Source organism: Empidonax traillii, unplaced genomic scaffold (assembly GCF_003031625.1).
Source record: "Empidonax traillii isolate 1590-97213 ecotype Southwest subspecies unplaced genomic scaffold, ASM303162v1 scaffold83:size2986645, whole genome shotgun sequence".
NCBI classification, from domain to species: domain Eukaryota; kingdom Metazoa; phylum Chordata; class Aves; order Passeriformes; family Tyrannidae; genus Empidonax; species Empidonax traillii.
In genome coordinates, this window is record NW_020955276.1 from 1341389 (window position 1) to 1358446 (window position 17058).

The following is a 17058-nucleotide window of genomic DNA, read 5'->3' on the forward strand; positions in this document are numbered from 1 at the left end:
ATGATTCAGAGTGGCAAAGTTCACTATGTTCAAAAGATTCAAGCTTAGGCTCCAGGCTTCTGAACCAAATCAGAAAGCTGCACTTTATAAAAGCAACAATACAGAGTCTGTCAAGATGACTTTAACTTCTCTTCCTCACAAAAGAAAAGATCTAGAATGAGGAACATTTTTTGCTCCATCAGTGGAAGACTGAAATTAGAGAATCTGTAATTTCTTAAAAACATAAATTCACATGGTTCAAGAAATAAATTCCCAAACCCAAAAAACACAGATGACAGGATTCTTCATAGGGACAGGCACTCTTCTTTCTATTTTGTCCATTTCTGAGATACACTGAACACTCTATAGAGCTCCTTAACATTCACTGACTGGTTTCCTAATTACCCAAATCTTATGTGATTGAATATGTATCACATACCTAAAAGTGAGTTGAAAGGATTCACTGTAGATTTGCCTGAACTGTAGGTTGCTGTTTTATCAAAATCAACTTGAAATATAAACTGTTACTCAAACAGCCATCATAGTGCTTAGGCATCTCTTTCAGGGTATGCACCCTCTCTCTAGCTAAGAAGGTATTTGCCTTTATTTGAGATTTCGGATATAAATCTTACTATGATGTATAATGTACTTCAAGTTTGAATGAGCAAAGGAAAATAACTGAAAAGGAAATGAGATTTAGTTAATTTACTTGGACCTCTTAATTTTATTATTTAAATTTAAGTCCAATAGATTGAAAGATCTGCTCCAGAATAAGTGTCTCCTTTCACTATGACTGCATGGTGGTTTCATGGTTTCACTGCTGCGAGGACAGAGAACACTGAACTAGTTACTGGCCAAGTCAGTTCCATTTGCCAAGACATATTCAACTGTAATCAGGAAAAAAATAATTTTTACTGTGAGGATCCTGGAACACAGAACAAGTTGTCCAGAAAGGCTGTTGAGTTTCCATTCTTAGCTATATTAAATCTTGCTTGGACATCCCTCTGGGCAAGCTGCTGTAGCTGGCCATGCTCTGAGCAGGGCTGAGATGAGGCAAACTCCAGAGCTGTGACACTTTGGTTCTGTAAAACTGTGAGCTCTTCTGCACACAGTACATTACTTGGCCTCATCGTTGTTGAGTACTATATTGCTAGTATATCTGTCGACAAGAAAAGGTACTCTTCAGTATTACTGTTACTTACTGAGCTGCAAGGACCTTTTGTCTATATTCTAATATATGATCAAAAAAAAATTTCTATGAAATATCTCTGCTTTTAGATTATAGGACTAAATGAAGAGGCAATAACCTTGATACAAGTTACCAACAAATAATGAGGTCAAACATGCACTGCTTGTCTTTGGGATTGTTATATATGCTTCAAACCAACCAACACAACTCATCCACACTACTTCTGACAGTGTCTGTTTTTAAGAGGGGCAAGACCTCTCCACCTAAAGTGATTCTTTTAGAAAGTCATTCTTTCTCTACGATAGAAATTAAAATATAAAAGTAGTATTATTAATCATGAGCTTAGTGGTCCAAGTCTGTTCATAAAGGTTTCTACGGACAAAGTGAATTAAGCATAGTTGACCTTTATTTGAATTACTACCACTTGCACTTCAAAAGACACGGTCATTTCTTGGTTGTCCTCTTTGCACTGCACATCCTTCAACGACATCCTCTTTTTGATATTTTTTGCATGTTTGTTCATGTATTATTAGACCGATGCCCTCTATCCTTTGTTTTTCCTCATTACCATACTTTTTGCACTTATATCCCATTGTATTCTTCAAATATACTGTAAAATTTCCTGTATCCATGAAAATTTCTTGTTTTACTGTTTTTTCTTTTTCTTATTTTTTCAATCAAACTCCTGTAGCCACAGTAAATCCATTTAACTCAGAAATTAAATTTCACTGCTTTCTCAAAATAGTATGCTAAATATCCCTACTTTCTTGTCTAGTTGTTGCTTTTCTACAGTCAGTAAGTCTATCAAAATCTAGCAGTTAGCTTGCATCCAGTTGAGTACTCCTGAAAAACAAATCCAATTATATACTTCTTTTTTACAGTAATGAAAAGTTCATAGAGGACCATAGACTGCTAAAACTGCAGTCAAAATTTCTCAGAGGTAATTTGCCAAATAAGTGCAGTTTAATAAATTAAATAGCTGAAAATAGATAAATAAATAAATACATATGGACATTTGCCCGAACAGTTCTAGTACAAACAGTAAATAACAGATGGAAAGTATGTCCCCCATTTTCAGTGAATGACAATCTCTTCGCAATATTGACAAGCAAATTTTACCTGCTTGTATGTAGAATTTGCCTAGTATTTTTTATTTGGTAACAGATTTTAAGATTTTTATTATGGTTCCATAAATGTAAGTAATATTTCCAGAAGCAGGTGCATATCTGCTTTATATGCCATTGTTTGGACTTTTTCGTAGTATGAGAGATTTACTCTTAATAATTTTAAATAATCAGGAAAAAGGAGTATTTCACTTTCAGCACAACTCTAATGACTGGTTTTTGAAGTGACAGACAGACACAAACAGAGGTTCACCGGTTGCTAACCAATTAGATTGGCTGAAACACTATGCACTAATGGAAACCTTCAGGAGACATAGTATTTGAAAGCAACAGACCATGTGTTATGCTGTTGTACGATTACAGCCCTAAAAACATCCTATAAATACATGTCTATTTGGAACCCAAAGCTCAAGTTAACTCTAGATTGGTTATTTACTGCTGAACAGGGAATTCCTTCCGAAACCTGAAGCCAGTTCTATACATGCCATTTCTGAGATATTTGACCAGAGACACTTAGGGAGGGAAGACTATACAGGCTAGCAGAATTTAAATATTTATATTCGAGTGATAGCATCATAGCTGTTAATCCTAGAGCACATACTCCATATAATGAAATTATTCCTAGTGCACCAGCTCCCCAGAGCTTTACAGCATTTTTATAGTAATCTGTAATTATATCAATATATTTCAAAAATGTATTAGAAACAAAATCTAAACATTCAAATAAAGTTTTTTGGTTTGATTCTTTTGTTTTGATTCAGCCCTGTGAATTCATTTACAGTGTAAAAAGCTACTATGTATAAATTATGGCATCATACACAGTTTACGCTATGTTGTAAGGCAGAGGGTTTAACAGCAAAACTACATCTGTGTCATAGACAGTGAAAGAAGAATAAGTGAAATTTGATCTCACTGCAAGATTAGTAGAAAAATGCTATTTGATGTCTCTTTAATCTCTCAGTTAAAAGCTCAAAATTCATATAGATACACTGGCAAATTGAGGCCAACTGTCAAAACTCAAATTACTTGCGTGGAGATGAGAATCACATTTAACATCAAGCTGAATGTAACCCCTAATGTATTACTATTATACAACTAAAAACAAATTTTAAAAAGTCAAATGTGCCAATTCCATACATATTTATATGCAGTACATATTTATTTTCTTTGCATACAAATGTATGCAAAGTGGAAAAAACATCTAAATCCAGAAGTGGTAATATGTCATCAGCAGAAAAATGTACCTGCATACCTGTAATTATTGGAAACTTTCAATCAAAAATTTCTGCAATATTCTGGAAACCATTAATAAATATTGAAATGTCTCAAAGCAATGACAGTTACAATGGTAGCTCAATAATATAATGTGGAACAGTATTACAAAATGACCAACATGTCAGGAAGTTATATACCTATCAAGAAAACTAAAAGGTAAATTTACCTTTTATAAAGAAGTATAGCAATAACAATGCAGATGATAAACACCACTGCAAGAACTGGTCCAACAACCCAAATCAAGCCTTCTTCCTCATCTGTAATTGGTTGGGGATCAAGATCCATTGACACAACAGGATCAGAATATGGGCTGGTTGCATACATGGTCTATAGAAATAAAAATAATTCTTACTTAATCATGAGGGAGTACATTTAAAATATTAACTATGCTAGATCTAAAATAAATGTATAGAAGGTGATGATGCAATGAACACAACAAAGTGGAAATGCTCTTTTTCTTGAAGTCAGGCAGCATAGAAACTTGCAAACTAAAAGGTGTGTTGTTATTACTCTCTTTATTTTGTTTTCCACATATTAGTAGTGATTTGCAGACAAATGATGTCCTTCCAGAACACTCTGCAACTTAATTAGAGAATGAAGAAATGAACTATTAGAACAAATACAACCCATCGGTTATACATTTTTGTTTTTTGTTTTAGTTTCACACTGGCTTAGCACTATTTCTTCTTGCATGACATGAAAGAGTGCTTCTAACAGAACAAAACCACTATAGGTAAAAATAAAGGGGACTGAATGTAGAAGGTTCTTAGAAAAGGTTCTTATGGCAATAGTATGGTACATTTTGACAGTTAAAAACTGTCTGACAGAGTATTCTTATTGAAGTTGGAAACAACTTGAATTTAAGAATGGAAAACAGGGGAAGTCACTACAGAGTTTGAAGGGAAGGTAAACGCTCAGTCTTTCATAGGTATAAAACTTGAATTATGAACCAACGGAGGCTGTTGAAAATCTTTGCTTTACTGGATGGCGTAAAGCAACTGGCCTAGGATAAGACCTGTGATGAGAGAATATTTTTTTTTTTTACTCTGCTGTGCCCTGAGATGTTTGATCTATGACTAAGTGCAGAGTTAAAATTATAGACAGTAGAGGCTGAGTAGCCAGCCTGCTAAAACTGCATCATTCAAACAACTCTGAGTTACAGTAAAGTCAGAAGTGGGGAATTGTTTGTACAATTTGTCTTTGGTGGAGTGTCTCCATTAACCACTAAACTAGGATTTGAACTACAGCTCTTGCAAAGGACTTAAAAGCTTCATTCAGCAGTAGATCAGGAATGTCAGCTAATATAGAATAAGATAACTGGGAGAAGAGATTAGCTTCCATTTACATGTTTGCACTATATTCTTAAAGATACCATAAGCCAGGACAAGTGTTATCAAAGGAGACATGTTTTTTTACACTTCATTTGGCCTTGTTTTGGGCTCTGGGATACAACAGTGTCTGGGTTTGAGACAGGATTAGGATTGGCAAAGCTGAGGCACTTACATAAGCTCCTTACATGGTAAGGAGCAACCACCCATGCTAACAATCTCCAGTTATGTTACAGTCACTAAACCTGGCACCTGGCACTAAAAAAACCCAGTGTTTTAACTCTGTGGTCATTGTTTGGAAATTGAGGGCTCTTCATGTTTCATTCCTGAAACATCCAAACTGACTGATGTTTTTTTCCCAGCTTCAGTATGCTCAAAAGATAGAACAAATCCCATTGCTACAGGAAGAAACTCTTTTTATTTAGCCTCTTTCTTTAGAGCAGGTAGCAAAAATGCCTGGAAAAAGATACAAAGGGATATTGAGGGCAACAGTATAAGCACTAACTACTTTTTCTCCAATAAGCAGGGTTTCATTTTTAATTTTCGTCCTCCCTGTATTAATGACTAATTTAAACTCATTTATTATTTTTCCAAATTTATCTTATATTTTCCTCCCTTTAGCATGCTTAACGTGCTAAAGATTTTAATCATAAGCTCTCTCAGCTTCCACTTTATCAAGTTAAACAAATTCAGACCTTCCTATATTTTCTTTTAATTCAAATAGTCCATTCTACCAATCAACAGGGAAATTTTGTGTTCTCTGAAGGAGAAGTCTTATGTATGATGTAACATTTGAAAATCAGGAAAAACATCCCTTTCAGGTTGCAACTCAAACACCAGTGGGATTTACAGCCTTGGAAGAAAACCAGATATATTGAGAGTGGATAAACTGGAGCATCGAAAATTGAATTTCACTCACCGTTAAAAACTATTCACACTCTGTGGGTACCTTATGCTACTCAATCACATAAACATTTCAGATGGCATGTTAAAGCAGTTATTACCATATTGTAAGCTTAGTAATGCCTTCTGAAATCTTTAAGAGTAGGACCTTAGATAGATTTTGCCATATGAGCCTTTTCAGCTGTCAAGCCTATTTTTTCCTGATTTTTATCCTCATTTCTTGCTAACAAAACAATAAATTTAGGTCATTTATATGAAATGACTAATGCCTTAATTAATATAAAAACCCCAAGAAACCATACTTTGTTTTAAAAGTACCAATTTTACTATAGGTGATCTCTGACACACAGATTTATGGCTACCTAACTCTATGCTCAAAAGCTGTCTATCTTCTCCAGTTTGAATCTTTTGGATGGAACACCTTCAGAATTATCAGTCTATTCAGCCCTTGTCAAAAAGCAAAAGTTGAACTTTTGACTTATGTCAGAGCTTATAGGAGGCACCTATTTTATTTTCAAATGAAGCTATTTAGCCAAAAGTATTCAAAGTGGAACTGCTTCCTCATTGTATTTAAGTAGGCAAATTCCATTGATGGCAAGAAAGCAATTATGACGTCACACAGTAGAAGCTTTGACTCAAATTCAGAATAGAAGTGTTGTAGTTTCAAGCGGTTGAACCTGCAAATGTACCTGTCAGGTTTAGTTACCCATTAAAAATTTTACATATTATACACTGTATGTTAAAATGTTAATGTGGATTGCATCTTCTTTCAACAGTCCTATTTATGTCTATTCTTTTAATATATTTCACGCAGTAGGTTAACTCATGCATAAAGGGACATAACTACCAAATGAATTAAGTAAAGAGGAATGACAGCTCATTATTTAAATCACCTCAAGAATTTTCCTTATTATTGAATTATTTTCTAACTTCATAACAATTTACGGATAAAGTTGTTATGGAATTACTGTAACCAAACAGGGTAGCTGTGCATGTCTCTGGTTCAGTGAATCTTTCCAAGAATCCTGTGTATCCTACTCCTTTATTCAGTGGCAGGCAAGAGAGGAACTCCTTTAAATACACTGAGGAAGATGTTGCTCTGAAGCTCATGCCTCAGATCCTGTGTCCATGGTCACAAATAGCAGAGCATGTAATTTGCAAAGGATCACAACACAGCTAATAAAAGGTGATCCTTAGGTTTCAGTTATATGCAGAAGTAATGCACACAGGTGCAACCACAATAGAAAACTTTAAGGAATTATTTGTCACTAGGAAAGGAAATATTGCTTTAAAGATGCTCTGACATATAATGCAAAAAACAAAACAAAACAAAACAACCCCACACCAAACATAAAAAAATCTCTCAGGAAACTGAATAAGCATTAAAAAATGTTTTCATGATTGTGGAAAGGTAATTTTGAGATTGAAAAACATTAACTAACTTACAGATTCTGAGTGTTCCATTACAGCCAAGACGAAGAAGACATATTCTTGACCACTCTGCAGCTGCTTATTCTCAAATCCACCATAATGCTTCTTATCCCCCAATGTGAATTCCGTAGGAAGAACTTCAAAGTGAGCTGCAATATATGGCTTTAATTCAACTTCCCGCCCAAGACGAATGCTTCTGCGTTTCCTAGCTATCTCCTTAAGCAGCTTTAGAATGAAGGGAAGGGAAAGAGAGAGAGAGAAAGAGGAAGCAAGAACAGAAAGATAACTGTAAACAATTTTAATGTAACTTATTGACAATGTAATGAGAAAATTTAAAGCATGACCAGGAACTACAAAAATAAATTTAACCACACTTCATGGGATGCACCAGTATCACTAAATCAATTCTTGCAAAATCTTCCAATTTCTTGTCATTCTTGTTAAGATAAGATACTCGGCGGCAATTGCACTGCCTGGACTTCAAACACAATACAATTTTCAGTGATATTGTTGTGTCTGGGGCAGGGCAAGGGCATGGGAGGAAGGAAAGGAAAAGAAAGCAATATACCTTCTCTGAGGACATATATATACACATATCATATTACATATTTAATATATCTATATATATTTTATATATATAGATATTTAATATATACATATTAAGTCAGTCACAGAACAGAATGGCAGCATCATTTATGTTGGAAAAGACCTTTAAGACTGATTCTAGCCATTAACCTCACACTGCCGAGACCACCATTAAACCACATCCCTAACAGCTACAACTACACATCTTTTTAAATACCTCCAGGCATGGTGACTCAATCACTTCTTCTGATAAACAAAGCTAAAATTTACATCAGTACATTTCTGACAAGATTAGATGCTAGGCTCAAACATCAAAAACATATACTAACTAATGAAGCAACTTAAGCTCTGCTGGTATAACCTGTTAATGAATTACTTACTAAATCAGACAAATGCTCCTTCAATACCTTTTATCATTTTAGATACACTGGTATTCCACAAAAATTAATCTGATTTGATTACAAGGAGCCTGAACTTTTACTGTGTGGTATGTGATGACTTCTAAGGCCTCTTTACAGTTTCCCTCATTTTTCACTTATTAAACTTATTCAATGTCCTGTAGTCTCAGACTTCAATCACAAATTATTCTAAGGTCACATAGTTGTTTTAGCCTTTTTAGCACATAAACAGAAAGAGATAAATAAAAAACGATATTAAAATCTAATCTTAACTATATATATTCATTTCAAAGAACATGTTTAATTAGAGAAGCTCTGTCTTGATTCAGCGTCTTCTTCAGTGTTAGGTCCCAGCTTAACTGGCACATCTTTTAGACTTCCCTACATGGTATCTTGTACTTTGCAGTGACACAATTAACAATTCCAATGCATGTAAAACAATGTGCTATTCATACTGCTACTGAGAAAGACACTTTTAATACTGATTACTTTAACACCCCTTCTCACTGACTTCAATATTTCAAACACAGGCTACAGATAGACATGGAAGCAAGATGTACTGCTTTGATCCAAACTTTCTTAACTTACTCTGAGGGCATTTGGAAGTTATACTTCAAGGACCTATGCAGTCAACTGCTTTCCAGCTCTACGGCTGAGTCCGTTCCCTGTTGTAGAGATTTTACATTCATTTAACTCTATCAATTTTCAATACTATGACACAAAAGCTGGTACACTGCAATGGACCCCCTGAGCAAAAAAAGAACTAGCCATAATTTGAGAACAGAAACCATTATTCATTACTCAAGGACACTATCACAATCAGCAGCCCATATTTCTCTTTCATTCTTCCTAAACAGCTTAATGTACAGCTAGAGTCAATTTGCGTCGTATAAAAATGAGGGCAGTAGAAAACTGCAATATTGAAAAGATTTCTATTTAGTTACTTTATTGAAGGTGACGCTCACATCTGTTGGTAGCTTCCTATGCCCCAGGTAGAGTTGCTAAATGCAGAACATGAGGCAGAGACTAATCAAAGTTTGTTCCATGTTAGATCAGCCCTTGTAAGATCTGCTGAGGTAAGCACCCTGAAAAGTTTGTCTCTGTAGGAAGCCATGTTTTATAAGGGTAATAACACCATGCAGAGATAGCGAGCACTGGCTATCCTGAAGTCCACTGAAACTTGAAGCTAAATATTCAAGCAATAACAGTGTATGCTGTCTGGAAATTAGGAGCCACAAATAAGGTAGCAGTAGTAGTACATGGTTTGTGCTATCCCTGAAGATAACCGATATTTTCATTTATAGGTACCTTTTCCACTGGAATTTAAATTTACTTGTGTGGCTAACTCAAATTCTTTATCATATGTTTCCAGATTACACCTTATTTACAATTTAGATTTTAAGTAACTCATAATAAATGTCAAAATACTGCAGGAGTACTGCAATCAAAATTAGACTGAGATTGAGAGGGGAAGAAAAATGTTTGATCTTGATTATTTCTCTTTGAAATAGTAACAGAAAATGCATATAATTTGAAGAAAAATCAACGCTGAAGTACAGTATTACAGTGATCATAAAGTGAGCTTTGGCTATGAATGGTAAAAGTTAATTAGCCTGAGTCAAACAAAATTTGTTAAACTTTCTCGAAGCTGGTTGTTCACCACCAAAGGCCAGCTAAACTTAGGTGTGTTTATCTGTAGATAAAATCTGTTCAGTAACATTGACTACACATGACTGAATAGACCTCAGGTGAACCTCTGGCCTCATTCATGTTTCGTATATAAATGGAGTTCTTGCCAAATATAATTATTTGCTCATATATGTCCTGTTGTACTTTATACACAGATTTCCATAAAATTACTGAATTAATTTAGGATTTAACATGCATACCTTTATTTAGGTTTTACTGCTTACAAATCTAAAGTAATCCTCCTAGGTAATACTTACTGAAAATCATATTTTTTCTATTTCATTTCTTTGCATGATATATCTATATAAAGTCACTAGATCTCACAATATTTAGAAGAAAATGAAATTTTGAGTAAAAAAGGACTGTATTTTTAATAATTTTTTTTTCAGATACATAACATCTTGTCCATTATCTGCTCTAACATTATACATCTTTCTTAGTTTCTTTCAGAACTGAGGTTCAAGGAGCCAAGAAGATCAGATAACTACAATAAGGCTGGAGAGTCTTCTGGCTTGACCAGTTCTGTACTGGAGGTAACATTACAGAGTTGTGTTCCTAGTAGATACTCTTCTTCTGACAATCTAAGCAAAGTCTTTGGAATATAGATCTTTGGAAAACCTATTGCCCAACCACTTCTGATACACAGCCACATATGTGAGATTGTAGTAAAGATATAAATATGCACAAGTATCTTCATTTGACCATTAGGAACTATTTGCTCAGATAACAGTGTGGAGATTTTTTTTTTGGTGGGTTTTTTTGTGGTTTTTTTGAAGGACAAGGTTTGTGTGGGCTTTTAGTTTGGTTGGGGTTTGGTTTGGTTTGGTTTCTGTTTTCCTTTTTTGTTTGTTTGTGTATTTTTCTTTTTCCCAAGAGTATTTATTGTGGACTCTGTATTCACATGCTTGTCAGTAATAGTATGTTTAATAAAACTGTGTATGTATTTTCTAAAGCTGGAAGAAAAATAGTCTTTTAAATAATAGAAACTGGATGAGTTTGCATGATATACAGTTACTGCCTGCTTTTAATGTTTTTCCCTACTCAGTTCCTGCTATATATATTGGTGGCAATTGTAAAAGATATATCAAGGGGTTTAGTTCTTTATCAGAAATAATTTTCATTTTCCAGTCAATGCATATCCTATTTCTTTCACCATTAATTCTATGATGTGGTCTCAATTATATCAGTAGAAGTGGGAAACAACCCATCCTGACCCAAATATTTCCGAATTAATAAATGCTCTTTATCAATCTGTTATACAGACTAATGCACCACAACTTGCAGGATGATTAAAATGACCCTTTGTTATGGGAATCAGCAGGAACTGTAGAATTTAATTGCCAAAAAGTTCAATGTCATTTGGCACTTATCCTTTAATCTGTTAATGCTGTTGAATGTGACTACAGTCTTTGGATGTTAAAAGTGGGTGGTAGTATGAAATCAGTTTCCATTATTGTATGATCTTGCTGTCAGAGTTTTACTGTTTAGCTGTTATTTGATGTCCCCTATGACCATGATCATGAGCTGATGGCATTTACAACCCAAGTTCTTTTAAAGAGAAGAAGTTAATAGATCAAAGCAAGTCATTGCTGCAATTTGAATGAAGTCAGATGGTGACATAAATGATTCTGGTCAAGAAAAAACACAGGGTTTGATCAGTCAGTCATCATGTCATTCTCTGAACAATCATTTTTAATCTTCTGATTAAGGATTCACCTGGTGCTGTGATAAAGACTGAAAGAACTTGGTTTAGATTTTGAAAACTTTCTACTAGAAAATCTTTGTTTTCCCTACATGTTGGTGCAAACTTTGAAATTTATATCCATTTTACCCATGTTAGGAGAGAAAAAAAACCTTTGTGGTTGCTCACAGGTGATCACCACTTCCCAGTAATTTTCTTATGGGGAAGCATATGGTGAAGCATCTCCATTACGTAACAATCTGGAATCCCCCAAAAGAAATGGGATCCAGTCAAAAGATAGTGAAATCAAGAGTAAAAACCCTGACTTAGGTCTTTGAACTGCACAGATATTACACGTACAAATTACCATAGTATCTGAAAATCCTTTATATCCTATATTGCAAAAATAACATCACTGCCTGTCTTTTATACAAGCCTTTCATATGGAACCCTCAAAAGAGCTTTACAATCATAAATATTAGTACTCTTCCAAATTTACATATTGAAAGGAGAAAGACAAGTTCCTATACTGTCCTTGAGTAAAACAGAACACAGGGCTGAATGCTGACACAATACTTCCTGGAATTATTATTATATCAATAACATACTGAATTGATTTTTAGTATTATTGGGTTTATATATTAAAAACCAAAGTACTTGTGCCCTTTGGGTTAGTGTCATTTACAGTGTCAAATGATGACTGTTCTTTCCTACTTCATTCATTCATTTATTGCTGAGCACAAATTGTTGGTAGAATGGAGGCTACTTCTAACCAGAAGTATTACGGTATGTGAAATTCAGATAAAAACACCAATAGAAGGTCAAATGTTAAACCACAGTGCAAATTTCAATTTAGCATTTGTTACAGGCTTAGTAAACACCGCACTAATGAACCAGACCTTTATTAGGGTTTGTATCATTGGTGATTAAGCTTTTGCTGACAACTCATTTCACCTCCTGCTCTTTTGCATCACTCTTTAAAACAGGAAAAGAATAAAATATTAATGTCAATAAATATTAGACACATCGTGTGCTTTATAGCAACTTAATGTCTTTACTGTCTTCTCATTTTTGTAATTCAAACTTTTGTTTCAGTCCCCACAGGCTAATTCAAGTATAAATTATCTTGACAACCAAAACTTTTAAAACTGATGAGTTAATCACATACAACTAATATTGTTTCTTTAATAAAGGAGAAGAAATCCCGCCCTCCCCCCCATCCACATACAGTACCTCATCTAGTTCCATTTCATCTGGACTTTCCCATGGTTTGATAAACTTTCCACGAGACCTCTTCAAAGGCACAATAACTATATAATAGCCTCTGTAAATGAAACAGTTGGACAAAAGTGAATTTGAAGGAAAAGGAATAAACAAATTGGTGGAATAGGTAACTTCACTGTAACTTAAGAGAACACTTGGTATGTTGAGAATAAACTTTTGCACATTAATATGTCACTGCAGCCTTCCAAACAGCTGTAAACATTCATACTCTTGAAAACACATCAACTGTAAAACATTTGACAAACAAATGGCACCATTTACCTGACTTTTTGTGCAAATATATAAATATTTATAATAAACTTTAATTACAATGTTCTAAAATGCCTTCCTGAGATACAAGAGCCATGGGATATTTGTGCCCTTCCACCATCACACTGGAAAAAAAACCCCACAAAACCAAGCCCCTAAATTGAAACCTATTACCATATATTTACATCTCAATTACCATCCCATCTTCCCCCATTTTAATGTATAATCTGTATAGTAGGTTAACATAATGTGTTTGTTGATGTCAATATTACCATGAAAAGAAAGAAAACATGGCATATACTTCACCCATACTCTCTTTACTTTTGAGTAGCAATTGCCATCAGCTTTATCTACTTAAGTATTCTGTTCACAGTCATAGGCCAGAGAGCTTGATTTATGCTCTCTTTATAGCTAGGATTTGCAAATTACATATATTGGTTTTCTTCAGACACATTTTTCTGAAAATGTCTTCCTCCTCCCCACCCATGGAGACTAGTAAATTATACTTTCTAGTAAAATAGGGATCTGGTACTTTCCTTGTTTGCTTCAAAAAGCCTCGATTTATGTCAAGCAGATACATAATTTCACATTAGTGTGAGGGAAAAAGCAGTAGAATCACAACATCAGGACATCCAGGATAGTGTAATGTACATCTTCTTGATAAACACACTTTTCAAAAAGTCAAGCATTCTCCATCACAGAGAAGAGAGAAAGAAGCTGGTTTTCTTTGTTTCTAGTAACAACAGCTTATTACGCTGTTTCTGGCTCTCCATTATGGAAGACAACTTCAGTGTCTCATGGACCATCTCCTCTTCCAGTCTGCCTCTTTTTTACAGCCCATTCAACCTTCTGCAGTACTGACTATTTTACTCATGCAATGCACTTGAAAATCCTAGGTAATTAACAAAAGACAGTCTACAGAAAAGGAGCTGCCTTACAATTGACTGAAGAACTCAGTCTAAACAAACTATATAAACTATCGTTTTCCATATCATTGCAACCCATTGATCCATTTTAATCAGCTCTTCCTACTTAAAGCTCCTTTTTATAAAAGAAATGTAACAAAACTTTGGATTTTCAGCTACTACAGTAAGTGCACATATTCATTAATTCTTGTGTTAAGAAATTTGAGAAAGTTTTCTATGTAAATGTATTAAAAATTCTTTGGTTACATGAATAACAAATCCTAGTGAACACTGATTTATCCATATATATAGTAAGCACAACCTACACATAACCTTTAACAGATGCCTAAGAATCAAGACAGAAAACAATTGAGAACTGGCTCCTTTATGTCTTTCAGACATTAAACATAAATCTGCTGGATGAACTGCATAACAGTCTCTCACGTATCCTTGTTTTTTTTCATCTTCTTCATCTTTCAATTTTTTTCAATCAAGGAACTTCCAGCATGTAAATGTTACTTTCACACTCTTACTCAATTCCTTCATCCAAGTCTCCCACTCATAACTTTGAACATCTACTAAGACTTTCAGCACACTCAGAGTATTTTATGCTGAAAGAACAAGTAGATCAACAGTAAGCAGAAAAATGAAAATGTTTACACCAATATACAGTGCTGCAAATTGTGAAGGACAACAAAGTTCTTTGATTTCCAGCTAACCACAGAAGATGCAGCATCTCTTGAAAAACAAGTTTTATAGTTTCCTTCATAATTCGCTTCTTTGTTTTTAAGAATTTTTGGGGGTGGGACAGGAAGAGAGGAAGGTGAGAAATGAAGGGTTGGTTTGGATATTGACTGATCTACTGAATATTTTGAAGGCCAAAGTCTTCTACATAACATTTTTTTTACCTAAACCTCTGGAAAGATGGAAGAGATTCAGAGAAACATGAACCATCCTTTGCACATAAAAATTGTTTTGGATTAGATCAAAACAATAATAGGAAAAAATTAAGAAATTGCTGGCTTGAGGTAATGCCAGCAAAAGAGATATTTTACTAATCATGAAGTGAGCTCTGCACCAATTTCTATTATGTATCACCATGAAACACTGACAACTACTACCATTTTTAATTACAAAACCTTTTATAACATTACCCTCAATCTCATTAGTATTTACCTATAGTTCATTAGAGTAAACTATTACCTGTTTCACCTTCTGTGTAATTAGTGTTATTGAAAAATTCTCAGCACTTCATCATAAGCTAGAGATAATCCTGAGCACATAATGTACAAAAAGAGGAAAAGTAAGTCTAAAAATGTCAACATAACTACTACAGAAAATTGTTCTTTCCATACAAAGATTACAGCAGAATAATATCACTTCTTCTAACAAGCATCACATCAAGTTTTTCTGTTCAGTCTGTAGCTGCTTTGTAATGATCCAAGGGTCAAACGAATCTTTGTTGTTTTGTTTTACTACTTCAAACCTGATCAAATCTTCTTAGAAAATAGATACAGAAGGAGGAGATATATTATTTGCAAAATCAGCAGTTGGATCCTATAATGGACTTCTGCTGATGTCACTTTGCCTCTTTATTTTTTTTACAGTACGTAAAAAGAAGGGTATTGTATCTTTTTTCACTGCTATCTTCTGCTACTGTTTGACTAGCTATTCTGCATTTTTTTCTCTGTGAATGTTTTGCCTCATAAATCTTTTTTGACTCATTCCATCTTCAGTCTTCCTTAGCAGCATTTGTTACTGACCGCATCTTACTCAATCTAATGATAATGACTACATTTTTCTGTTTTTCATCCTTTTAATGTCTCAAAGTCATTTATTTCTTGACCTTACCTGCCTCAAAACCCTCAGTCAGTAATGAAAAAGGAGGGTAGCTTTCTACAAAGCCATCAGTAAAAATCCACCAGGGAGAGGACAAGTTGAATCCCCAACAATATTTAATGACTGGCTCATTTTCCTCCCCATTTCCTTTACATTACACATGGGAACCTTACAGACCAACAAGAATCACTATAAGCAGAGCAATAACATTTATTGATTGTACCACGCTTCATGTTTTCCTGGTAAATCTTTATGTCTAACCTTTCTAATCCCTGCTGACCATGTGCTGTCAGGTCTTTATCTCTGCTGTTTACATTTCCACAGCACCTGTTCCCCCCCAGAAACTAAGCAACCTCTAGGAAACTCCCCATTTTTTCAGCAAAATCTCTTGTTTTGTTTCTGAGACCATTGGAGAGGACCTGGAATTTTTCTCTTGATAAAAACTTCAGAATTAATTAATCTGAGTTAATATAAGTACAGCAACAATTCTTTAAAACTCCACATAATGGAGTCATTCTGGAATGACTGAGTCTGAGTACTTCAAGTAGCTACAACAGGGTATTCATTGATGGATAATTCATTCTTTCAGAAAGAATATAACTGGTTTTCTGCATACCTCATTTTGCAGTCAGTGATGAAACACAAAAGTACTATTTTGTATGAATGTATGTAGAAAAATCTACATTCTCCATACAGGTCTTACATACCTGGCTATGTGACAAACCGACAGAATACTTCTAGTTGGAAGTGACCTACAATGATTGTCTAATCCTACCACCTAACCACTTCAGGCCTGACCAAAAGTTAAAAAAAAAATTATTAAGGGTGTTGTCCAAATGCCTCTTAAATACTGACATGCCTGAGACATTAATAACCTCAGTAGAAAGCCAGTTCCAGTGTTTGAAAACCCCCTCAAGTAAAGAAATGCTTTCTAATGCCATCTGAACCTCCCCTGCCTGACATGCAGCTCTGAGGCTCATGTCCTACAAATGGATACCAGAATCAATTAGCAGCTCTCTCTCCACTTTTCCTCCTCAGGAAGCAAGGACGTGAGCTCTCAGCCTCCTTTTCTCCAGACTAGAAAAGCCCTAAGTCAGTCTTTAGCAGCTCCTCATAGGGTATGGTATCCAGTCCTTCCACCTTTGTTTCCCTCTGCTGGATACACTCAAGAACCTTTACAAAAGAGTGTGGCATTTGTT

General features: G+C 34.7%; 1 protein-coding gene across 50 annotated transcripts in view; it reads right to left on the reverse strand.

Annotated features, from left to right (window-relative positions):
• The window catches only part of PTPRD (protein tyrosine phosphatase, receptor type D), a 1139994-nt gene that overhangs the window by 80983 nt on the left and 1041953 nt on the right, over positions 1 to 17058 (reverse strand). For all 50 annotated transcript variants that reach the window (XM_027881066.1, XM_027881067.1, XM_027881087.1 and 47 more), the window contains 3 exons: positions 12816 to 12906; positions 7245 to 7454; positions 3734 to 3894 (listed from right to left, as the gene is read on the reverse strand). In XM_027881066.1, coding sequence (XP_027736867.1) covers positions 3734 to 3894; positions 7245 to 7454; positions 12816 to 12906 — 462 coding nt within the window. The remainder of the gene's footprint in view (positions 1 to 3733; positions 3895 to 7244; positions 7455 to 12815; positions 12907 to 17058) is intronic.